The sequence below is a fragment of the Diadema setosum genome, chromosome 14 (genome assembly GCF_964275005.1).
Source record: "Diadema setosum chromosome 14, eeDiaSeto1, whole genome shotgun sequence".
In the NCBI taxonomy this organism is placed as follows: Eukaryota; Metazoa; Echinodermata; class Echinoidea; order Diadematoida; family Diadematidae; genus Diadema; species Diadema setosum.
In genome coordinates, this window is record NC_092698.1 from 3,684,030 (window position 1) to 3,711,228 (window position 27,199).

The 27,199-nt window shown below is 38.7% G+C and overlaps 1 protein-coding gene across 1 annotated transcript; it reads left to right on the forward strand.

Annotated features, from left to right (window-relative positions):
- The first annotated feature begins 1,241 nt into the window (after positions 1–1,241).
- On the forward strand, positions 1,242–24,637 carry LOC140237847 (acetylcholinesterase-like). Its single transcript, XM_072317777.1, has 13 exons — positions 1,242–1,271; positions 2,542–2,713; positions 15,064–15,135; positions 15,634–15,884; positions 17,880–18,039; positions 19,681–19,758; positions 20,139–20,257; positions 20,769–20,936; positions 21,354–21,683; positions 22,437–22,735; positions 23,471–23,628; positions 23,818–23,857; positions 24,385–24,637. The coding sequence occupies exons 1-13, from the start codon at positions 1,242–1,244 to the stop codon at positions 24,635–24,637; spliced, it is 2,130 nt and encodes a 709-aa protein (XP_072173878.1).
- The last annotated feature ends 2,562 nt before the right edge of the window (positions 24,638–27,199 follow it).

Sequence of the window (27,199 nt, forward strand, 5' to 3'; positions counted from 1 at the left end):
TTTTTGGGGGGGGGGGGTGAAACAAGAATATGTTAAATCTAAATCACATTTTTTTTTTGGGTGTGTTTTCAGGGTTGGATTTTTTTTTTCAATCCCAATAACTAAATGACGTATCGGCCTTACTATTTCTATTATTATTATTATTATTATTATCATTATTATTGTTATTTTTTTTCTTGAAAATGTTCCTAACAGTCTAACGTGCACACCAGATCGCTGAGCTTCATTTCTAAAAATGCAAGTGTGGAAGGATAATATATCCTCGTATACTCCCTCCCATAGAAATTCACACTACCTCTCTGCTCGGTCACTGCACTTAGATTTGATCAGGAGGCCTTAATCAATTAAAAAACAACAACAACAACAACACGCAACGATCAAATAATTTAGCTAATTTTCGTGAGTTTTTTTTTTTTTTGGTCAATTTTAATCGATCTTAATCGTTATTTCAAGGGTATAATCTATGTTAATCGTTAATCCTGAAACGAAATAATGTTTGCTATTCTGAAGGGTGTGTTAGTCCAAAAATGAAGCATTGTAATGAAATTACAAAAAAATATTTCATTTCGGACGAATAAACATCTAGTTCTATCGAATATATGTGTTTCGGAATAACTAACATTCCGTATAAAGTAACTTTCGGAGTAACGAACTTTCGGAATAACGAACCTAACGAACATCACCCAAGGTTGTCATCAAGTAGTGTAGCTGGGTATCAACGCGACACATGACTATGACATTGCTACACTTTGCATGAGGGACATGCAAAATTGTTAAGGTTTATAGGGAACACTTCCCGAAATATACATGTGGATTGAGTGAATGATGTAGGACACATCAGTGAAAGTTTGAGGAAATTCGGACAGTCCGTTCAAAAGTTGTTAATCTGTAAAGTTTACTGGCCGCCATTTCGTGTCCCATATACGAGATGAGGATAATCTGTCAATCACAATAAGCAGTCCTGTATATTTGCTACCAATAGAGGGAGTTCGAAATACCCTTTCATGAGACTGTGGATGCTTTATCTGAAGCCATGAGATAAAGCAAGATCATCACCATGATATCATTTTCATATACGCACTTCGTTTAATGCAACACTATAATTGTCTTCAAGAGACGAAGGTCGTCCGTTCGTTTGTAGTTACACCCAACCAAGTCTTTCTTGAAGGATAGGCATATCTGTCTGCGCCTTGCGTATCACACTTGGCAGAATTTCGCTCAAGAAATCAGAGAACAGGACAATGGAGTACGGAAAACAACCAGCAGAAGCCGTAAGCACCTTTTCATCCATTCATTTATAATTCATATTTCTGTTTTCATGAAGTAACACATATTATTGACACGTCTATATACGTTGTGGTCATAATAAAGTTGCCGAGAAACTTAACTTCGCGACAACTAGTAGACTAAGTACTCGATACAGTAAGCACCAGTTTGATGGTTGCAGAATTACCGACTAAGAATCGACAGTCAATGATACAATGAACTTGTGAGCATTATGGCTATGCACAATGTTTTAGAAATTACAAGTATACGAACTGTTTTTACAATGATATAGAAGTCACATCGAAATACATGATATGAAATTTCACAAAGCTTGCATTGGTTTTTGACTTAAATAATGTTTCTATCTAATAAAGTGAGTGATGCTGATCCTTGTATATGCGAAAAAAGGGGGAGGAAAACAAGAGGATTTAGACATGGTGTAATTTGTGGAAGACTATTTCTCTTAACACTCAAGTGAACAAGCAGCCAGGCAATTAGTGACTTGCATGAAATACCGATTGCCTGGCGTTTTTTTTTTAATGTATTCTGAGAGCTACAACATAACGACATTAGTAAACAGGTCACTGCTATCGTTGTTTCTTCTATTTTACTTTCGACTGCAGAAATAGAATTTGATAAACATCTAGGACCAAGATTTCAATGTCTATTATCCAAATATTTCAATTCAGCGGGTGACTATCCCAAGACACTTACTCTCGAATGAATACTATACAACACTTCGAACCTTGTATTATGGAATATACTACACAGTGGATCTATCTACACCGTTTATATCAATTCCTGAGTCAACATGTCAAAAGACAATAAGAAAATAGCAATATCACAAGCAGAATTTAATACTGAATAGATAAATCATGCATTAAGATCTCTCTGCGAACTGTAGACGATGATACACACCGTCAAAACCTGTACTTGAATAATATGCCCTCTTATCATTATAGCCATGTTGAACTAGGTATTACAAACACTCAAAGACGAATATCCGAGGACCAAATGGATCGGTCTACACTTGTAAGAGGTATGAAACAATATCTGGCCCTGTCTTGGTGTTTAATTTTCCGTGATTTTTTTTTTCTCTCTCTCATGACAAGGCAGTAAAGGGTATCAGAATTTTCATTACCCTATAGCATAAAGGCTAAATTTATATTCTTGCACAAAACTACCGTCAAAGCTTTTATGGCATCATCATCATTGTTATATCACAGCTATCATTATATAATCACAAACAATTCATTTGTATTTTCCATTCAAAAGCCCGATGGGGATAAAGGTTATCCTCCACCGTACGACGCAGGGGCTCCCTACCCGCCGGCTCAGCCCGGATACCCGCCGGTTCAGCCCGGATACCCGCCGGCGCAGCCCGGTTACCAGCCACCGGTCTATGGCCAATCCCAGACGACAACGACTACGACCTACGTTGCTGGGGGTACTCAACCTGTTGCTCAAACAATTGTGGTTCACGAAAAGTGAGTTTTCTTTTCTCGTTCATATACAATCATTCTCTCTCTCTCTCTCTTTTTCAAGGCATTGTCATCAAATAACGTTGTCACGTATATCTGAAAGGATGATAGAAACACATACACTGTAATTTGATTTCTTTTTTTTTTTTGGGGGGGGGAGGGGGCGGGGAAATATCTTATGTTGAAATAAAAACCTGTATAGGCGAAAGAGGGACAAATTGTCACGTATCTTACTCGTAACCCACTCGTATCAAACTCGTATTTTCCTTGTATCCAACTCGAATCCCATCAGACTCTTTTTTTTTTCTGTTAGAACAAAATATGAAAAGGTGTCATGATGTTAGAATTTTTTTTTTTTCCTTCCGATGATGAAAATTTAAACTAAGGTATCTATTTTTTCTTTAAACAGATAATTTTTGGTCTATCTTACAACTTACATTGCATTTTTTTCTTATAATGTTTTCAATTTTCAGACCACCGATTAACCATTGTCTCCATTGCTGCATAAGCATTTTCTTCTGGCCTTGGTTTTTCGTTTGGATTGCACTTGTAAGTATAAATTTCCTCTCTATATTTCCCCATTTATATATTTCCCCATTTTCCCTGTCTTGTTTTTCTTTAAAACACAAACATATGTTTATGACAAAATGCTTAAAATCGATATCATTTTACATCAAACTGGGAGTTTCCAGTATGACTTGAATTGATCCTGAAGGATTTCATTGGATTTGATATTGCCAGGAACATGAATTGTACATGAATTGATCATTACCAAAGACATTTGTACATACAAACTTATGTGTACCTACTACTATGTGTTTCAACTTGGCCAGTTCATGTTTAATTATAACAGCAACTTTTTACCCAAAATATTTCACGACTCATTTCATCGAAACAGTCATGTACATAACTATCCTACGCGACGATCCGACGAATTCCATCTTCCATTAATGAGAACCGCACATGCCCAAAATACATTTCTTTATACCGGACCCAGACTTTGGAATAATCTAGATAATAGCTTAAAAGATTCCCCCAAATTCCTCACATTTAAATACAAATTCAGAAAACACTTACTATCTTATACTTATAATTCTAGATAGTTTAAATTGCTTTAATTCATGTTTGAGGTTTCACCTGTCCTGATGTCGCAGCACTTGGCGTGTTCTGTATGCAGACCTCTCTTCTCTCTTCTTTCCTCTTCCTTTCCTGTCTTTTGTTCTTCGTAGACTTGTATTGTTATTGTCTTCTCTCTTCTCGGTACTGTCTCGCGTCTTATATGTGTGTGGGTAACTGAATGTCTGTACGAATGTGTCGTCCTTGTCATATTTTCCCGGTACACGCAGTTCAATGAACACTGTCTGGGCATTAGCATTGATACTCTATTCTTATTTCTTATTATTGCCGAAGCCAGCGTATCTTAAAATAACTATATTTTTACAAATGACTTAAGTAATCTATATCTAATACAATAGCTGTAAAAAAAAAAAAAAACACACACCTTGAATTATATATTGTTTACTCATTATTTATCTAGCGATCCACGTCCCACAAGCTTTGCTTTTTAGTGGATCGCTATTTTCCATAACTGAAGTTATTTAACGAACGCTCACGAAGTATACATGCATTGTTCCTCGTAATTATTGTACATATGTTGTTGTATATAATTTATTTTGTATACTACATGAATCATTTGTAAACGTTTGGACAATATCATTTCATGACATGTATATTTTGTATTATGTATTATGTTTTGATTTTCGTTGATTGGAAATAAACTATGATTGAATTGAACAAAGATTTTACAAACTTCTATTAAAAAAAAGTCTGTTGAATAGCTGTTGGAGCAATAATCATAATGTATCTACTCATGTTTTCCTCCTCCAACAGTGTTATTTATTTACTTATTTATTTATTTTGCCGAGTTTGATTTATCATTTTTCTGTCGGCAGTATTGCTCTCAGATGTACTATAGCTCTGGACGGATTTAGATGAAATGTGGTGGATATGTTCGTTACGTTCCTATGGCCTTAGCGGAGGTTTGCGCATTCAAACTTCATCTATCCTCCCCCCCCCCCTTATTCTTTATTGAATCTCTAGCAGTATAAAAAAATTATGGCACTGCGTCTTCTTTTTCACACATTATTATAAAACCCATACGCTCACACACATACGAAGGACATTCGCATAACATTACATACATCGCAGAATGTGTACCGTGTTAGCACTACACTGCAGAAATCCTGGCATGATAAGCAGCCCCTTCTAGACATAACTTTGTTTAGTTCCCAAGTTCACAAATTCCTGAAACACAAGTGATGCTTACACAAGAAACTGCGAAGCTGGTACAACGGCAAAGGGATATAATGATGCGCATTCATACCTCGTCCCAACAACACAAAGGCATACCAAATCGATACTCTGTTGAAACTGTTAAAACTTATCGAGGAAATTTTGATAACAAACGCTAACTTAGACTTTGATCCCTCATTAAGAGCGTAAAAGTGATAATAGTCCAGGCTAGGCTCCATAGAAAGTACACCTAACCTTGTTTTTTCATATATACAATGTTTTTTGATGGTTTCTTGTCAATTCGAGGGTGCTGATTCCAAATCCGATTGATGCCACTCGCGTAACCTTGAGCATTTTCGGCAAAATGCAAAAATCCAAAATGGCCGCACGATATGCTAATTCGGCCATGATAATCCCAGTTATGTCAATTTTATGACCAATTATTCCATCAAAGTTTTTTAAATTTTTGTTCCTTGAGTAATTCTACTTGCACATGCAAGAAATTTTTCATTTGAAGAGGTACATTTAGTATTTTAAGCTTATTTTCAATTCAAAATGGCCGCCATTCCTATACTCATGTACTATATGAATGGCAAAAAAAAAAATATGCATAGAAATAGAAGACGAATTTTCAGTCACATACCTACGCTTTTATCAAGTTTTGCATGTGCAAAGCAAATCTGATGAGTGCCACTAGCAAAACGAGTAAACAAACAAGCAAACAAAATGAAAATTTATTGTTTTTAGGCTAATTATATTCTTCTTGATACAAAACTTCAAAATGGATGCCACTCATATACCCCTGCACAATGATCGGCAAAGTGTACATGGAAATATTTTTTTTTCTGTCACTCGGTACACTGTTTATCAATTTGTGTGCTGATTAAATCAGAAGGTTGTTGTTAGTTTCAAAAGCTGTTTTATTTGTTGATGCAAACGTCCAAATTTGCTATTTCAATCTGAATTTTCCCTCAGGAATTTGGAAAAATCCACCAAAGCTTTAGTTGACGCCAACATCAACATTGTTTATCAGGAATTATTAGGTAATAACATCTAGTATTTACTTGTCTTGAGATGTTCACTCTGACTCTGATTTACTGAATTAAAAGGCTTAATCCTAGATGATGACACAAATGAAATTTCCAATTACCTGTCCTGTTCTACGTTATCTAAAAGCGCTGTTACACAAACTTTTCAGTCCCCTCATCCGAGAAAGAACATGAGGCAGGGGAAAGTGGAAAAAAAGGGACCACCTCACTTCCCGTCGTCAAATCTCTGAAATGAAAACAATGCCCAATTTTTTTTCTTGTTAACCCGGATGAATTATATATGGTAGATGTGGGGGCCGTGGGGGCTCGGGCCCCCACACTTTTTGTGCGCCGTACAAAGGAATACATAAAGTGTCATCACTTTGGACCCCCACACTTTTTTTTAACCTGGAAGTACGTAAGTGGCACTCAGACAATAAATAGAAATAGATAGAGATCTTGAAGTGTGATCTCGGTGAGTGTATGTTTATCCACTGAAGACCTTTTTTTTTTTCTTGTTAGCCCATGAAACCCGGAAGTGGGCCCCCAAGCTTTTGAAAACATTCCGCCGGCCTTTGTTATAACAACTTCACACTGCTTGTCTTTAATCTTCAGCAATTGCAGATTCTGGATTGTTCTAGGTAACCAGACCAGCAGTGTTAAGACTCTTAATGATGGCCTCCTTAATGGTGGCTGTAAACTAACTCCACTAGAGCTCTTTTTAACATATACATGGTGACATAACATTCACCTCACGTAGGAAGTTTGCAGATGATCTCGCCTTTACATCTCATAGAAAGTCCTTGGATGACATCAGCCGAGTACTGACCCATCTCAAGACAATAGAGGAGTACTTCACCTTCTGGAGACTTTGCCCCAACCTTTATTATCATCAGACCCATGCCTTCCATCTTAGTAACCATCTTGCCAGCGCTATGTTCAAGGTAGCCATCTGTGGCAAGCCTTCCAAGCATAGGCTAAGGAAGTCTACCCTCTTTCACTGGCACTCGATCACTCTCCCTCACGCTGAAAGGAAAGGATGGCAAGTGTCACCAGTGCCGTCAACGCATACCCTGACCTTCTAAACACGAAAGCATGGGGGCATTTCATGAAGCGTTTTGTCTGACAAATTTGACACATTTGCTCTCAGCCAATCAGATGCAAGGATTTTTGTAGCTTATAACAGTTTGTCAAAAAGAAAAGATCTGACAAAACGCTTCATGAAATACCCCCTTGAACAACCTGCCATCAATGCGTCTGAAATCCCACAAGCCTAGATTTCCCTCCCGCAACTTGAAAGCTTTGACCCCAAAACAGGTTGGTGCAGATGCTGATCTGATGTCATCTCTGATACCACCCAAGTTACCTACAACTGTCTCTGGCCTGGCAACAAAGCCATAGGGCTTCAAAGGGTGGTGATCAAGCAAGTCTTCATGTCTTCATTCTGTTTCTATGGCAAATACTTGCCCTCTGACCCCTGAGGAAGTGCTGAACATCACCAGATGTGGTTGTAATTAAAGCAATTGCAGGGCTAATATGCATCTTAAGCCTGAGAATTCTGCAAATTTGGGGCTGATGTCGCCTGCTACAAAACATCCAATTAAAGGGTTCCTTAAAGACAATAGTTTTCCGGGTATCAGACAAGACTGAATGCGATCATTATGTCAAAGTGTATATTATCAACACCTGGGAACTGTGAGAAAACTGAAAGAGGTATCTAACATTGCTGGTTGGTTGTTTAATGAACATTGATGAATAGTTTGTATGGTATTGCGCTTGGACAGTTTATGCCTTCCCCAGTTTTTGTTGTTGTGTTAATTCAAGAAGAAAATCAAGTTTGCTCGATAATATCAAGGCGGTACTTCCAAATTATATCATATCAAGTGATGGAGGTTATGATCCATTTCAAACTCGCCTCAGGACTCCTCCCTCCACCCCCCCCCCCCACAACTCTTTGCTGGAAAAAAAACAACAACCCTACAATGTAAAGGGTTTTTAGTTGTGTCATTAATGTCCGATGTGTTTTTGTCTGCAACCATGTACCTCTGCACTTACTGTAAAGGATTTTTCTGTACTTTGTTGATATGGTTTTATAGGGGAATGCATGTTAGAAGCTTTGCTTTCTAGCTTCCCCTCCATTTTCAACATTATTTGATAAATACCATGCATCTAGGCTTCTTAATATATTGTGTTAGGCATGTAGAATATGATGGTATATTGATTTCTTGCGAGACGTTTAGTGAACTTATATTCGTTGAGACAAAATGAAATATATAAGAAACTGTGTTAAACATCATAAGGTTTATGAATATTAAGTGCTCAAATGTACATGTAGGGCCTCTATATTGCAAGTGACACCCAAAATATTTGTATTGCACATGCAACACTTCATGACAGCGTAGGTACGGGACTGGAAATACAGTAAATTTGTTCTATATTTCCATGCATATGTTTTGCCATTCATATAGTACATAAGCATAGGAATGGCGGCCATTTTGAATAAAAAATGAGCTTTAAATACTAAATGAACCTATATGGAATTAAAATTTTTGCAATGCAGATGGAGTAACTCTAGGAACAGAAATGTACAAAGTTTGGTGGAATAATTGGTCATATGATGCACATTATTGTGTTTATCACGGCCGAATTAGCATATCGTGCGGCCATTTTGGATTTTTGCATTTTGCCGAAAATGCTCAAGGTTACGCGAGTGGCATCAATCGGATTTGGAATCAGCACCCTCGAATTGACAAGAAATCATCAAAAAACATTGTATATATCAAAAAACAAGGTTGGGTGCCTTCTAGCCTGGACTATAAGCAGACAAATTTAATGAGTCATAAAAAGAAACACTTCTCTGTCTGTTTCGTTAAGAAACCTGTCCTTCAATCAGTAAGGTCACTCTTTGTCACATCCTATGGACTTCCAAATCATCTTAAGCACAGATTGGATAATAACATTCTTGCTGGTCCCTGATATGTGTGAACAGTAAATCAAATGTTGTTGTCTTATCCTGGACCGATTCGGAATACTAAAATGCATTTTTGCAATTTTTGATAAGATAATCGTGCTTTTTTTTTTCGAGCGTTTTACAGGAATTGCAATATCATTTCAGTCTTTGTTCTGTCGTTCGTAGAAATGTTACGGTTAGATGCCAATCTTTTGAGGGTTATGATACGAAGGCAGTCACCATAAACTCAATACAAAGACCCAATTTCTCTAAAATATTATCCTTTGGCTCGCGTAAGCACACATACTTCCTGCATGAGGTACTATAGCACCCCCTCCCACCCCCCCCCAAAAAAAAAAAATAGAAAGAAAGAAGAAGCAGATGCAGAAGAAGAATTTTCAATTCACCATAAGAAAAGGCATTATGAGCTTTGTCCTACACCCCTTTGCCAATTTATACTGTACATCTATCCTTGTTTCGACACAGATTTATAAATCTGATGGCCCCCAGCTCTGAGCGCGTTACACGATCGAACGCATTCGAGCCGCGACATGATTTCTTGCCGCCAACTCATAACATTGTCATTTTTCTACACTGTTTTCTGCAGTGCTTGACACATTGATTTCGGACGACGCCACGCCCATGTAGCTTCGATGGAAAACTCCCTTCGTCAGTAGTCTTCGCGAAGTCGGGAGTGTCTCATTCATTTCAACTCAATCAACATGATATCGAAGCCAACAAGTCATTGGAGAAGGCCTTATACGATATCTAAGTTTGGCAGTGCCAGCTCCAGAAATCTACATTGCACCCAATTGATATAAATTCTATTCTGTGTGTATGATAAGCTGTTGGACATGCTACCATTTACCTCTCCACTCCATGGAGGGTAACTCCCAGGGCAGTTATACCAAGGCCCTGTGGCATGTAAAGATGGAATCAAACATAAAGTCACAAAATCAAACGTAATTCAGCTTTCAGCCAATCAGAGGTGAATATTCAGAGACTTATGTTTAATTTGTTGTCTTATGTTCTATCTCGACTTTTATGCAAAAGAGGCCGGGATAGATTATCCTTTGACAATAAGTTTCGTCTCCCTCGTTGGTACAGCAAGAGCAACCACTTTGATCAAATCGAAAGCAACAAGATATATCAACTCTGGTAATTTAGCGTGTTTTTTACATATCAAGTAGGTTATAAGTATGTTGGTAAATGATAGGGCTATAACTGTCCTCGCGGAAATTTAAAAAATTGAAGAATCTTCATCTTAAGAAATTAAGGGATATTCTTATAAAAACAGTTATTTATAGTTCAAAGTTTTTAACGTGGGATGCTTTTATCCCTATAGGTGGCAGTCATGATAGTAATATATGCCTGTGTTTTTGCTAAGCGGAAGGTTAAGTTTGTTGTAGGTTTGATGCAAAATGGATTTCGTACGCTAAAGTTGAACGATGATGATGTGATGATAATACATGTATGCGAATATGTGGCATCTGCTGAATGAGGGTATTTTTGTGTTTGTATTTTTGTAGATACATAGAGTGTTAAAATGAGTCTGGAATTTGAGGATTTGGAGGTCCATAAGTGGAAACCAGGTGAACGCTGATCATATCAAATCGTACAGCAAAATGACAATGTAAATCTATGAAGGAAATAAAGAACACATAACTTAATCTACGTCCTGTATGTAGATGCTCTAACAGTATGAAGAAATATTATGTGAACTTGCTCAATACTGCAAAGAATCATTGTCTAGAAAACAATGAATAGCCAACGACATACGGTCCCGTATATATAGAAACATGTAGGAATTGCTAATCCAGAGAATGGATTAGGGAAAATTAGTATGATTTTATGTCTACATTTATATTGATTGTAAGTATTTTATACTGTCGTTTGGCCGAGGGCGTTTTTTTTTTTCGAATGCATTGTAAGGTCTGAATCCTTAAAGCTCCGCTTTTTAAGTGCTTCGTAAGTGCCAAGAATATGCTTGTTTTTTTTTTTCTCTCGCGTGAAATGTGCGTGCTTTCTTTTGTAGTTTACGAGTAATGTAGATTTCCTATTATTAAAAAACTGCGATAAACAACATAATCTATCCATTTTTACCTATCATTTTCTTCTTATTTGTGTGAATTTGAATCATTTCCAAAGGTCTTATGCATGGATTCATGTTTGTAATGTTCAAGTATGCAGGGAATGTGTCTGGTACAACATTTTAATCATGAATTGAAGGTATCATAAACATGGACGACAAGAAATGAACAGTGATGAAGGAAGGGGAAAGGAATTAGACATGAATGAGTTGGGGAGGAATGAGGGCGCAAGAAGAGGGGTCAACGTCTATAGATAGTTACATAATTACTGATTAGTTTTTTATATAGTTATTTCGTTTTCAAATAAACAATCAAACAGCATTATCAAGAAGAAACAAAACAAAGCACACATAAAATCAATGAAGTTTCCGAGTTTATGTGATATCTCAAAATCTAAAGCTTTGTTGTGGAAGGTAATATTTGATGTGTGTGTGTGTGTGTGTGTGTGTGTGTGTGTGTGTGTGTGTGTGTGTGTGTTTTAATGGGTTCCCGACCCTTGGAACGTGTATTTCAAACACACCCTTCTTTTTTATTCTATAATAACCCATTCCGACGCCATCTGTTGTTACAGTTCAAAAGCAGCATCAAAAGCATTTTTGGCATGTGTGTGTGTGTGTGTGTGTGCGTGTGTAAGTATTTGTATAAAGAGTATAATCACTTTTGTTAATTTTGATAAAAATGTGTGATTATTCTTTTACTTTGTACAGCGGTATCAGCGTAAAATTATATTTGTATTGCATGAATGGTAATTAATTTAAATTATTATAAAAGGGTGTGTGTGTGTGTGGGGGGGGGGGGGGGCTTGAACGGCTCCAGACCTGGGTGGGGGATTGGGAGGGGTAGTGGTTTCTCCCTTCACCCCCCCCCCTTTCAGCTTTGATGGTAGGAAGGCGGAACCCTCATGGATTTGCTTTTTAAAAAATGTTTTTGCCATTTTTTTCCACTTGCCTCCCCCTTTTTTTTTTACCATATAGCTCAACTGAGCCTTGCTCAAGTGAGCTGTTGCATTCATTCGTCTTCCGGCGTCCGTCCAGCGTGAATTCTTTCCCAAAGCCCCCCAAATCAAAGAATCTTTCAACATCTTCTTATCTAGAATAAGGAGCGACAGAACAGCTTAGGTATGCTATGAGTATAAGTACGTTGTTGACTGAACTTTCAAGTTTGATCAAAGTGGATGTGCGTGTGTGTGTGTGGGGGGGGGGGGACAAATTGGGACCCACTTTTCACATCATTTTTCAACTTCTTCTTGAGTCCCATGACGATTTTAAACCAAATTCACTAGGTAGCTAGCATCCCTAGGGTGACAAGATTTTAATTTGTTCAAGAAGGCCACCCAAAGGCCAACAGGGGTCAAACATCATGCCCCCCCCCCCATAGGGACCCTGAAAAGCTACCTCCTCTCCAAGTTTGCTGTGTTCGGGGAAATAGTCTGCAAAAATACATGGGTGGTGACTGTTTGACACTCAGATGAGCGCGAGACCCCCCCCCCCCCCCCCCCCCCCCCCCCCCCCCCCCCCCCCCCCCCCCCCCCCCCCCCCCCCGCCAGTCCCCAAGGCAAAAGTTAGTGTGTCGATTCCCCGGCTCTGGTTCCCCGGCCCCAGTCTGATGTGGACTTGGACCATGACGAGAAAAGCTATAAAGTGAATATCTCTCACCCATGAATAGTATTAGGTATGCTAATGAGATTTTAGCTTGTGGTGGCATTTCATGAACTTGGAAATCAAGATTGTTTTTCCAACATTTTTCATAAACAGGGATAACAACAACTCAGCGCTGCATATTAGTGAATAACGCAATTAGCAAAGCCGTGAAGTAAACTCAGTCGCATACATAGGTGCTTTTGTCATGCATGCTGTATGACCTGAGACGAAACGAAGGTCAACAAGCATCACACTCGGTCAATATTTGGTCTATATGCACACAAAAACACACACGTACAATCACACACTCACACATTTTATGCAAAAAGACACACAAATATATAAATGTATATACACACAGACACACCAGTCTCAGCACTGATACATGCTCATACTGTTTAAGAAATATAGTGAAACATGTGTGACTTTTTGTGTCGATATATCATGTCGAGATAAAGGAACATTTATAGACGATTTCCCAAAGAACATGGTGGCAGTTACGAAGCACTCCTTGTCTTAGGTAGTTTTGTTAGGTGCGGTGTATCACTCTGTTTGTCTTCTTTATTTGGTTAGTTTGGTTCGTTCAGGCCAAAGTCTCAGTGACTTTGTTAATGGTTGTGTGCAAGGTAATCATTATCAGTTTCTATTTACGACGATAACAATTACATAACTCGTAATGACACTCATGATTGTGCCAATAAAGGATATACCGATAACAATGATATTGATACTTATAATAATAAAGAAAAGAACGACGAGAAGGATCTTTTCAGCGATTCATAAAATCGAAATTTCATTCATCAAAGTAATAATCCCAGTAAAGTGTAAAGTTGATTATCTTAACTGAACAGCCGTGGGATTTTGTTTTTTCTTCTACCTACATTTCTAAGTTAGAATTAAAACAAACGTCTCTGTTATTCTTTCTTTTTTTTACCTCGCCTCATGTTACGGTCACGCACAACAAATTCAAAGCCTTTATTGAAATAATATGTTTAAAACAGAAAAGATATTACCTGAGTGGAAAGAGAGAGAGAGACAGAGAGAGACAGACAGAAGCAGAGAGAGGCACATATATATCCGTATATACCGAAAACAATGTTCCTGATGAATCATTATCGTGAGCCCCAAGAAGAAAACTTTGCTTTTGTCAGTGGAACCTTAACAAGCTCTTTTTTTTTTAAGCATATCCAAAGGACCTGCAGGAATGCAAAGGCATATTGACTATATTGATTTATGATATCCTAAACATCACTTTTGTGTCGAAATGAATATCTAAATACATGCCATTTTTATTCTACAATAATTTCTATAATATTTTTCTTCAGAATACTTGCATACAACAACAACAACAACAACAACAACAACAACAACAACAACAACAACAACATGCTCGTTCTAGGGGAAGGTGCATTTCAAAATCATGTGTTAATCATATTGGTACATTAGCGTGGATTGGCAGATGAGGTCATCAACAGAATCTTGGTTTGGAAGAGCTTTTGTTTTTGTTTTTTGTTTTGTGGGCGTAGCCAAGTAATGTGAAGAGAACTAGTAGAAAGAAAAAAACAAACTTGGCATGTATAGTACGTATTTAAATATTCAATAGACCTGTCCTGGACTGTACTCAAATTTATGCATGCTTTGTTCACAAAAGTTACCGTTAACAACCACAACGTTTGCCGGAGGCTTGCACAACCTATAGCAACAACTAAGTGAATTTCTGTCTATGGAACTTAATGTGAGGAAGCAGGTGGATGAAATGCTTAGTTACTAGGCTGTAGAAAAAGAAACATACATTTATTGTCATACCTTACAGAAACTGTCTGTTCGGACGTAATCTCTAAAAGGACTATGAGTGAGGAAAATGAATAGCGCCATCATGGCCTATATCGCTGGAAAAAGGACGCTGTGTTTGTTTTGACACAACTCTAACAAATCTCTGCTCAGTTTACTTTGTTACAAGGATTAAGGAAATCAACAAAGAACAACAAATCTTGACCTAGGAATTAGATATCCACTATCGCTCAATTGATTGCAGTGGTCAGTTCACGACTGGATGACTAATTCATGACTGCTTGGTCAGACGGCTTGAAATCGTGTCGAAGTTAAAAACGTTAATATCCAGAACGGAGCAGGAAAATAGGAAGACCCCGAGGATGTCAAGTCGGTTCATATAAACACATCTTTTATATTACACACGCATGTTTCCTCCGAAAATTTCACTGAATTAACTTCAGGGAAATACATCCGTGTGAAATCAGATCGTAACGTGATCAACAATGCAGGCATTGTGTTGTAATTACTGTGTCGGAATTATAGCAGTCTTGGTGAGCTCCTTTCGAACGGGAGTAGCAGGCCCCATGGTGAATACGTCAGCAGGCGCTGTAGAAGGTAGGGTGAACGTTATTTTTCTTTCATTATCCATACATTTCGCTTTGATTGTAGTCTTTTACATTCCTTATAATTTTTTTTTTTTTTTTGTGATTCACTTATCGTAGAATCAGATTGAAATACTTTGACATTTAGTGTTGTAAGCATGGACAATCACAAATCATAACAATAATTTCAACCCACCCATATAAATGCAACATTATATTCTTTCCGTCTTTAGATTGTTCATGTACATAGATATCTGTTAATGTTTCAAAACACCATGAAATTATCCTCGGCTCGTTGTACTCAAAAGGTGTGCATGGGTTTTCGTGTCATCGGAGAAAGAACATCTCCTCAGAAGCATTCACTTGATAGAAGATTTGACCAAGTGACCAAATGTTGGTCAGTCTTAGTTTACGAAAGACATTGAAAGATCATTGCAAACGTAGGGTATGAACGTATTACACTTACAAAACGTTCAGCAAGAAAAATTTCCAGTGTGAATATATCTCTCAGGCTACACAGACCATCTTGACGAGCGTTTCTACCTGCGGGTCGACAGGGACATCGACGTCTATCTCGGCATCCCGTTCGCTGAGCCGCCGACTGGCGATCTTCGATTTGCCAATCCTGTGCCGAAGGAGGCGTGGATAGGGGTGTGGAATGCCACGTATTTTCGACCGATCTGCCCGCAGGTCCTACCCGGTCGGCTCGGCGGTAAAGACGAAGACTGCCTTTACCTCAATGTTTACGTACCTCAGCCGGTGGTAAGTGTCTTTGCGAAAATGATGAAAGTATAAAATATTTTTGCTAGATATATAAACTGTTAGCCACTGATCATCTTAGTGGTGGAAACGATCCTTCAAAATGCTAAGCAAATTTTCTTGACATTCAATTGAATCACCTTATCAGACACTGTGTCTTTTAATTTATTGCCATAACATGTCGGTCCTGAGGTTGAAATAAGATTTATCTTACAATACCACTCTGCTTTCTGCGTAGAGAATAATTTCGAACGACAAAGAAAACTGGTTACAATTCACGTATTTATACATTTTGTTGCTGTCGGACATGTGATTGCCTTACCGGCAGTGCTGAAATAAAGAAGAGTAATGATCCTGATCTATTAAACATAATATTCCCTGATAAATTGGATTAAATGTTGTTTCATTACACTTATTTCGTCAACATTTTGTGCCGTTTGCAGAATATTGCGGGATGGCGAAACTTGCTGTAAATTTGTTTTGCCCATACCCATTGTCACACCCCTTCCGATCCCATGTTATCCGTGAACTGTGATCACAATAGGAGCAAATCCGTTTGACATGCGTAGGGAGTTACAGGTAGCATTAGCAGAATGACAAACATTAGTATCAACCAACTGATTGGGCGATCTTGGCTGACGAGAACCGATATCATCGTATCATTATCGCGATGTTGTGTGTGGACAGCTAAGTGGCTATAATCCCAGTTTGCCAGTTGTGGCCTACTTTGGCTGACGTACTGGACTAAAATTCCGCGTAACCACAAATTTGCTTGTTATTTTACAACATTTCTAAATACTCTTGCAACTCCAAGTTATAATTCATGTGTCCAAAACGGCAATGGTACAACGTATTTTCTCGACGTAATTAGGCGCCACCAGTAGTAGGGGCCCTAACCTTTAATTACCAAGTTGAAACGTCACACACGGCGATGCAGGGACTGAACAGTTACGGCATTCAGTTTTGTAAATAAAAATGGTTTCAGTTCATTATTTCGAAGATTCGTAAACCGGAAAACGAAATAAGGTTCGTAATTCTGAAGGTTCGTCAGTAAGCACCGTCTATGCATTTTACGGATTAACTATCTTTATTATTAACTATCTTATATTATTATTTCAGGATAAATGAACCTTCGGAATAACGAACCTCATTTTCATCTAGCAGAACGGACATCACCCAACAACAATGTACTATGTATCTGAAGGCGGTTGAGGACACCGAAAACTCTCCATCAAAGTATCCAAAAGTCCCATAAATTAAAAAAATGATAGCTTTGTTCATTTAGCAATATAAATAACTGTTCGACGTCACAATATATTTTCGCCGACTATGCCGACTATGCGGCTTGAATAATAAACGGGGAGTCACATAAATACGGATTCTGTCATTTTTGTCATGGAGTGTTGACGCATTTATCTTATTCAAATTTCTTCCAACTGACAACTCAATTCAACTCAACTCAACTCAATGCACACGTTGCATTGTTTGGTCGATAGATAATACTGTGGAACATGACGTATTCCCGCGTCAGTATATTATGGAGCTTTAGATTTTAGACGCGCGGACGTTCAAAGAGAAAAAAACATGATCTGAGCGTGCGCAGTAACTTGATCCGCGCTACTGCGCACGCTCAGATCATGTTTTTTTCTCTTTGAACGTCCGCGCGTCTAAAATCTAAAGCTCCCTAGTATTGGCATTAAAGTTAACCCTTTCGGTGGCAGGGACTTTGGACTTTTTGCGTCAATCAGCACTCAAAAGCACACAGAGGGTTAATGCACTATTGCTGCTCACCTGCTGTATAAAAGCAATGTGTGATCATATATGCTATAAGCTGCTACACGTTCATTCGGAATAACCTGCGACACAAAAACAACCATGACAGCAACAACGACAAAACACTTTTAAATTCTTTAAGTCTAAAAAGCAGGAAGAGTTGCCGGAAACGCATGTAATTAATTTGCTTGATGAAACTTGTACCACACTGTTATCTACCTAAAGGCGAACCTCTTGCCAGTGATGGTATGGATTCACGGAGGTGCGTACAACACGGGCACTGGAGGCCGGGCCTGGTATGGCGGCTCGGCATTGGCTGCTTTTGGTGACGTCATCGTGGTAACCATAAACTACAGACTTGGCCCTTTTGGATTTCTCAGTACAGGTATCTTGGAAAGAATCGTTTTACGTTGCGGCAGCTGAGGTATGGAGAAAGTTAAGAAGAGAGAGAGAGGAGGGGGGGGGGGGGAGAAGAAGAAGAAGACTGGGAAAAAGTGAAAACAAGTATTCAGTCACAGCTATGATCAATTAACAGGGATATAAATATCTGAAAGTTTAAAGTATTTTACCAATACACGCATCGGTAGAGCACGTATTTTATCATAAGGTGAGTATAATAAATGTTATGCGTATAACCCTTTTAAGAACTAGTACTACGGCAACGTCTAACTGGGCATAATAGCAGATACCATATCTAGCGATAATGATGATTCTAATAACAACATCGTCAAATTGCAATAAATCATATTATTTTCTTTCATCAGAAGATCTCTGTAATAGTAAAAGAGAATGATAATTGATCATGTAGGGCATATTGAAAATGTGGACTTTGCCACACCCAGGAGGTACGGAGAGGCTGACCAAGTACCCCACCCCCCCCCCCCCTTCCCGACCACACTATATGAGTATCACCTAATACCTCCGTGGCCTCACAATTAGCACAACAATTGTCGTTTGATAGAAAGTGTTTGATCTGTTTGATTTTCAGGTGATGACAATTAGATAAAAAGGATATCTGGATATTTACCAGATAAACTTATTTTACGGTCATTTTTTTTTCTATTATTAAGAGGAGGTAAACAAAAGATAGTTTTAAAAGAGAAAACCAACCTCTTGAAAATGAATAATCAATGGTGATGTCCCCAAAAGTGCAAAATTTGTGATAACCCTTTTTTTTTCTTGCCATGGCTTAAAATTTCTGCAGAAGCAACATTTTGAATTAGAATTTCATGCAAATATTTACATACATAGTAACCTGTATAACGAAAAGTAAAGTGTGAATTTGTTGTGCCCTTATTAAAGGACAAGTTCACCTTCATTATAATAAGGATTGAGAGAATGCAGCAATATTAGTAGAACACATCATTGAAAGTTTGAGGAAAATTGGACAATCGATGCAAAAGTTATGAATTTTTAAAACTTTTGTGTTGGAACCGCTGGATGAGGAGACTACTGAGGCTCGTGATGTCATATGAGTACAACAGTATAAAGAAAATGTAAAGAAAATTCAACATATTTTCACTTTTTTTCGCATAATAAAAGAGCACTTGACTTGCCTCTTTCTAAAGGCAATGGGAATAATATTACCGATAACATATGTCAGTAACGAGTCAAGGGAATGTGTACTTTTTTCAAAAGATGAAATTTTGTGAAATTCTCTTTATATTTTCCTTATATTGTTGTACGCATGTGACATCATACACTGCAGTAGTCTTCTCTTCCAGCGGGGACTGCACAAAAACTTCAAAAATTCATAACTCTTGAACGGATTGTCCGATTTTCCTCAAACTTTCAATGATGTGTTCTACTAATATTGCTACATTCTCTCAATCCTTATGTTAATGAAGGTGAACTTGTCCGTTAACTATCTTCGTCATGCAGTGGAAAGATATATCAAGGCATATCACATACCTTAAATCTATGAATACTGTCTTAGCATTTGAAGCAAGATATCTTTGTGATTCGACGTCTTTTTGTAGTCTAAAGCTGCTTCTGAATTACTCTTGGCGATAACTCGTACCGACAGGAGATGAGTCAGCCCCGGGAAACTTTGGTATGATGGACCAGGTACTGGCCTTGACTTGGATAAAAGATAACATAGTCCGTGAGTATATTTTAGCTCCCCCATTTTAACTGTTTGTATAAAAATACCTTACCAAATGTTGTCTTTTATCTATTCCCGTAATTTATCCTTTAAGTTTGTTTACTTTTGTCTTTTCATCCTAAACTCCTTTCCTGTGCCAAATGTGCGCTAATTTCACTCGCAAGCCCGTCAAAAGGAAATTGATGTTGCACGTTGAGACTTAACGTAGTCCGTTCTCACCTTTTCACCGCTACAGAAGTAGATGATGCATTTGTTAAACCAGAACCGTTTGTGATGATCCTTTCCCCAGTGAATCAGGTATCAAAGGTAACTAAAAGGACAGATAATGTCTATTGCTATAGCTATTTAATAACCCAAAATGCTCTGTGATTGCGTCCCAGATTTCGGCGGCGACCCGACAAGGGTGACACTGTTCGGCCAGAGCGCCGGCGGGACCAGCATTGGCCTGCACCTCGTGTCGCCCCTCAGTCAAGATCTCTTCCAGTATGCCATCATGCAGGTAGGGGGAGTAGTAAATTCTTGAATAATCAATCCTTCATGACAACGTCATGTTATCTCGGTGTTAATAACTGGACATAGAGATAATGTATACGCCATACTGTCATCCAGCGCTTAGTTTGTACCAAACACATTGCGGTGGCGAATGTCGTCATAACTCTGAGCATGGCACAGCAACATTCAGCGCTCTTCTACAATTTCCTGGACAGGATGAAAAATTAATACTCCTTTACATCTTTTACACGAATGACAAATGATAGTGAACGGATAAGTTTTGAATTATTATCAAGAAATTTGTGCAAGTTTATCATGAAGATCGTGACAAGCTATGCGAAGAGACTTGATTCGATACATTTTATGTTGTACTAGTGTCATGACTGTTGACCTGGTAAGAACTTTTGCAACACCATCGTGCTGTGATTATTAAAGTTTACGATGTCAAGACAATATTTGTTAATTCTTTCTATCTTCCTCTCCTCACCTCTCTGTTTTTTGTTTGTTTGTTTTTTCAGAGCGGAAGTACTTTAACCCCTTTCGGCTTTTCGGACGACGCAGCGCGATCCCGCGAGGAAGCGTTCCGTGTCGGGGAGAACCTCGGCTGCCAGACCACTACTAGCCGAACTCTCATCGCCTGTCTGCGCCGGCAGTCGACGGCACAAATCCTTGCCAGCGCTCTGTCGGTAAGACGCTAAAACTTGTCGGACTGAAACGGACTGTCAGGCAAGCAAACATTATCAATCAAGCAAACAATAAAACAACAGTTAAACAGTCAGGTAAAGATGCAAACATTCGCTGGCAGGAATTCTGTAAGCAGGAAGGATTTTACTTTTAAACATTATAGCATCATTTTTTTTTCGATGGCATGACTATATATTTAATGAGTAAAATGTATGCAATGACAAAAAGTTGTTTGATGTGATTTTGATTTGAAGATAAAAACTAGTTATGGAGTGAGTATATTACACACAGTCATTACTCTCACCGAGCGATTAATTGGGGATCTGTGTTGTTTTCCCTGGCAAGACTTCATCTCACTTGTCACGTGGTTACATTTTTAAACGATAATGCATCATCATCTCTATATTTGTCTCCAACAGTTCTCCTTCCTCTCGGCACCCGTCATCGATGGGGTATTTCTGCCCTACAACCCGGAAGTGCTAGTTACTCAAGGTCGGTTCAAGCGCACCAATGTCCTCCTGGGTTCGAACCACGATGAGGGCACGGCCTGGGCTCTGGCGGCGTTTCCCCGCAGTATGACAGCGGACGAACCGCCCCACATGGACCGCGACACGTACGATATGTGGCACGGCCGATTCACGTACGGTTTCGTCAACGACCTCGTGCTCAAGGCCATGGACCAGGAATACTTTAACTGGACACAAGTGGACAACCAAGAGGCTGATTACTTAGAGTCTTTCGTTGCCGAGGTGAGTCCAGAGTGTAAGGCGACTTTTAGTCAACCAAGGAGGTTGTGTAATACGCAGGATGGGTCTTTACTTCTATATTATAAACTGTCACTCTTTCAGAAGTTTTTTTTTTCAGTTATTGCCAAGGCATTGCCTATCACACCTGCAGGCTCGCAGCCTTGTAAAATATAATCTAGTTTGTGTCAAGAAGGATCTTGCTCGTGAGACATCCTTGACATGGTGTGTTTGCCCGGAGCCGGATCCTTGAGTCCAAGATTTCCTTGCTCACAGTCCATCACATTATCTACTGTTGCACAGTGATTCCACATCTTGTATGCAGAATCAGAAAAATGGTTTTTGAAGGGAACAATCAGACGAACTAATTGTCAGCTAATGGTGGTATGAGGTTTACATTTCTATGACATATTGGTTTCCCAGTACGTCATCGTAATCTTCCCAAGAAACCTGTGTAGAAAGTTTGATAAGCTACAGAATTCAAGGTTACTATTCTATTCAGTATGCCCCATAATCATGAGGGCACCGGTTATCCAAAATTATCCCGTGTGGATCCTCGAGCTCAAACGCCATTCAGAGATGTGACAACTTGCTGACAAGCACAAGGCAATAACCCTTGAACCATACCAAGCTGTCTGAAGAAAAGCGAAACTCCCATCTATATCTTCCTCCTCAGCTTCCTACTCCTCCTCCTCGTTCAATCCTTTTGAATTTCTTTCATCATCTCATTCTTCTATTATTCTCTCCGCATCCTATCAGATCACAGACCAGACATTCGTGGCACCCGCCGACGCGCTAAGCCGTGCGTACGCGGAGCGCGACGCCGGTGACGTATACCTTTACCACATGACGCACGTCCCCACTCTATCGGTGTACCAGATCACGAAACTCGCCATAGGACCTGGCTGGATGGGCGTTACGCACGGTGAGGAGTTCCAGTACGTATTTGGCTGGTCCTTTCTGCCAGAGGTCGACCAATCGAGAGCAATCTTGCCTCCCTTTGAAAAGACCTTTATGGCAGACGTCATGAGATATTGGACAAATTTCGCCAAAAATGGGTAAGATGTGAAGTATTTTTCAACATTTACTCAGCGGCTAAGAAGACAGAGTTGATTTTACGGGTGTTTTCAATTATTTGGATTCTATACGGTTACAACACATGCAAGTGGGGCAAAATGCCTTTGAGTCACAAAACATTTTTTCTTTTTCTTCTTTTTGTTACTGTTATTTTGGTTTTTCATTGTCCGAATGTTATTGTGTTTGCTAGTCTTCTTGTATGAATAGCACCAGAGCGCTTACAAACACCAGCATAAAGCGCCATATGAATGCAATTATTAATATTTTTTTCAGCTTTAATAGACAGTATGTTTGTAGACAAGCAATATTCAATATGATGTCATAATGGCAAGACGATAAAGTGTACTTAATCAAATTCATGTACATATTCAAATAAAGCATATTCCATCAAGATATGTGCAATGTATCCGGTCAACTATATGGTTTTCTGTACTATCACTGTTTTAAGCTGACCAGACACGAGACATCTAATTCTTACCAGGTGTCTGCTTTTGAGTTGTGGAAGATGCAGTGTTCCCTTGATTTGATGCAATAGAAAAAAAAAACTGTTAAGAGCAGGATGGCACTCTTGTGAAAATGATATCTTTTTTATTTTCGCATCTTTTTATCCTCTGTCGTGGAATTTCAACCTATCAAGTTACGAAAACATAAATTGCAGGTAGCCTAAATACTGAATAAGCCAGGGACAATTCTTCTTACTCGTCTACATTCGTCAGAAACCCGAATTCCCCCGCGACTGTGACATGGCCAAAGTTTAGTGTACCAGAAATGCAGTACCTGAGGCTCGAACCCGTGTTCTCAACAGACAGAGCCCTTCGGGCAGATACGTGCAGCTTCTGGAACACCTACATACCTGAGCTCGTGGATGTTTCACGTGAGGATTGAAAATTGATTTTCAAATTGTCTCCCTCTCTAGGCTATCATCATGTTGTCTTCATATTATAGACCAGTTCGCAATTACGCATAGTTCAAATCACCCCTCATTTCAAAGTATCGAAGCAAGACATTTGTAAAACCACATATCATCCATTTACCTAATCCAATTTGCTTTTAATGTTAACAGTTAGCTCCATGGAGTGTTTAGAATGTTCTCTCACTGCAAAGTAAAGAAACCAACTAGGCACTGTCCACTGACTGCGCGTTTTACACATTCCTGACACACTAAGCGACTGTTGTATCTGATATAGTGCCGTTTACAAGGACCGTTAATGTAATCGGGAACTGTGCCGTAAACTGGTTCGGCAATAACTTGTTTAGGGTCTTTTCTGCTTGTGTGTTTAGGGATTTTACAACGTTCGTATTTCGGACGTCACTTTGCTTTTCATGTTTGATCTACTAGCATGGCTGATTTCAAGTACAGCAATTTTGAGATAAAATGAAAATCTTGAATCTCTTCATACTCTAGATTTTGGTCCTGATAGATTTTCTTCTTGACTAGCACTGTAGAAACTTTAAATTTTCTTTTCTTCTGTGATAACTTTAGACAACTAACACTCTTTTAAGTGGAAATTTAGAGGGAGCTTTGCACATCTTGCTAACAGAATGAACCAGTTTATGTGATACTTTCCGTTATGCCCAAGCGTAAGCACTTTGTATAGAAATGTGACAGTCAACGTTTTGATTATTGCAGGCGATATAGCTTCAACTTTGACCAGAACGTCGACTTCAACGAGAGCCTCGTCGACGTCGACTCGTCACCGAGATCGTCTGTGGTGGAGTTCGAGCTGGACAGCAGAGAACGTGCGACGGTCACATCCCCAGCAGTTTTGGAAAGACGACGCACCGTGAACGATAAAGCGATTAACTCCTTTGCCAAGTTCAACGAAGAGGGCGCTCAATTCTTTTTACAGTATTTTCCACAGGCCGTCCTTTTCTACGTCTGAGCAGAGAAAAAAAAAGACTTCAACAAAACGCGTGCGAAATTAAAAAAGACATACTGCGTGTATTATCCTTTATGCATCAGTTCTTGTCTGATATAGGAGCATAATATGAAGGAACTCCAGAATGACACTGGACAGGTGTGTCACTTATCGTGGATTTTCAGCGAATTCGATGCGATATTTTCAAAATGGTATTGGTGTTGTCCTTGAAATGAGCAGTTGTATGATAGTAAAATCGGTAAAATCGATGAAATGCTGAAAACAACAATGAATGCTGTAAAAATAGTTACTAGGTTACCGTGTGGGAGATCCGCCAGAGAGCCAAGGTGTACGGTTGGCAGGTTGACGAATGGAGTACGAAGACTGAGAACGAGGTGATTTTAGTCGACTGCCACCTCCACTGTCATTGAGCAGCTGTCGGTAAATTACACACGATCAAATCATCTCATCGTGAAATCTGCACGTTATGCATCTATATCACCTCCCTGATAGAATGCAGGTAGAAAATGCTATATTACGGCAGGGAGGTGCTCACCTCCCTGATTACGGGAAACCCGCCAGGGAACCGTAAGGTTTAGGATTGGCAGGTTGACGAAAGGGTTAGGGCTCACATCTGTAAATATAATGGAATATACCTGACCGCATCACAAAATCGTACCAAAGATACTAAAATAAATGACCAAAAAAAAAAAAAAAAATCAGAAAAGGCAGTTTGGCAGAAACTGAATGGCTGCAGATATTGAGTATGAATTCCTCTACAAACTGCATTTTGGTTGGAAGATGAAAGCTTTTCTCATGGAATTTGAAGGAACTATATTTGATTGGTGCATGTACAGAAAATATGTGATTTTTTGAGTAAAAAGAACTCGTAGTCTGACTTTGCGAACCCTTGGACAGAGTTTGAGCTGAAGAACTCCCCTTGGAAATTTGATGGATGAAAGGGTATAGCTCACTTTTTCAGTTTACCGAAGATGAAACACCTTATTTCTCCCGGCTATTTTACAGATTTTTTTTTTTTTTTTTGGAATTTCAACACACGTCTCTATGGGGAAATATTTACCCGTGTGAGCCAGTTACGAGCGAAATGAGACTTCGGCACCCCATGCGATAAAACCTGTGGGAAAATAGCCACGTGGTATGAGACTCCTTTATCACTTGATAACAATTTTAAAAGACTGAGCATCATAAGTCAATGTAACAGCGCACTTTACTATCATTTTACATTTTGCTTTTGATCATTGTTTTAAATGACATGAGTGGAAGCTGGGGGAATGTAGCGGTATTATATGTAAAGATGGAATAAGCGGACTTGCAAAATTTATTAAATGCTTATGTCGAATTTAAAGGAAATTATTCATAAAAGGCTCTTGGAATACGTACAAAAGAAGAAGGAGAATGAAAAAAAAAATAGACGAAATAAAAGATGAAAGAGGAAAAATGTGGAAACCAAATTCAAACCAACTCAAAGGTTGCTCCATGCACGGCCTTGAAATGAAATGATGAAGAGACGGGCTTCCTGTCATATTTATTTGTTAAAATGGTATGACAAGTTTGAAGATGTATTAGTGGTTCCTCAACTCAAGCTTTACTATTTAAGATAGCGTTCTTCTTTTATCACTTTCCAATGTCACCATAAAGGTATTATGTCACCTTATCGCATTTTGTACATTTTGTTTAAAGAACTATATCATCGAATGTTTTGTTGTATACTTAATTGAATTGTCTTCGGAATAGATGATACTGATATTTTCTGAACTGTGCGCCCTGCTAAATGTTCCTCTAGTTGCATAGGTATTACATTTAAGCGGTGCCGTCATCACTGTAAGTATGTTGTTATTATGATAAATTTTCATTAATGTCATCAACATTATCATCATCATCATTAATGCAGTATACATCGAATTATAATGTAAGGGTTGGACTCCAGTTCTACTACCAAAGTATTGCTGTTTGAAAACTAAATTTGGAATGCAAGTTTGGGCAAACAACAATACTCGAGCTATCATGGTCAATCTGCTACATCGCTGTATAACTGTACTGACTTAGTATTATGATACAATCAAAATCTAATTGATAAATGTGAACATCTAATGGAAGTTCAAACCCAAATTGGTCAAGGCGTGATACTCCCTCTTAGCATTGGTCACAATATATAATAACGGTCAGATGTCTTTCCTGTGTTGGACAATGTGTTTGTTTGTTTGGTTGCTTGCTTGCTTGTTCTTACAGAGTGTGAATTTAATTCAAAGAGTAATTATTTTGAATCCATTGTCACAAGTGTTATTGATCCTTGAAATGAAGATGTGACCTTTAACCATGTTAACACAGCAATGCGAACGTGCTGCCTGACACAGTAACTATTTATTCAAATACTGATAAAAACGACATGGCAGAATATTTGTCATCAGATGTTAACTTTCACAGCTGGTAAGATAATATTTTAACCACAAAGATACCAAGTCTTATCACCCTTTGTCTGTGACGAGAGTACGGCAAACGCACGGAAGAACTCGCTCTACACATATCACTGAACCATTTTCACACACACACGTACATACGAGTGTA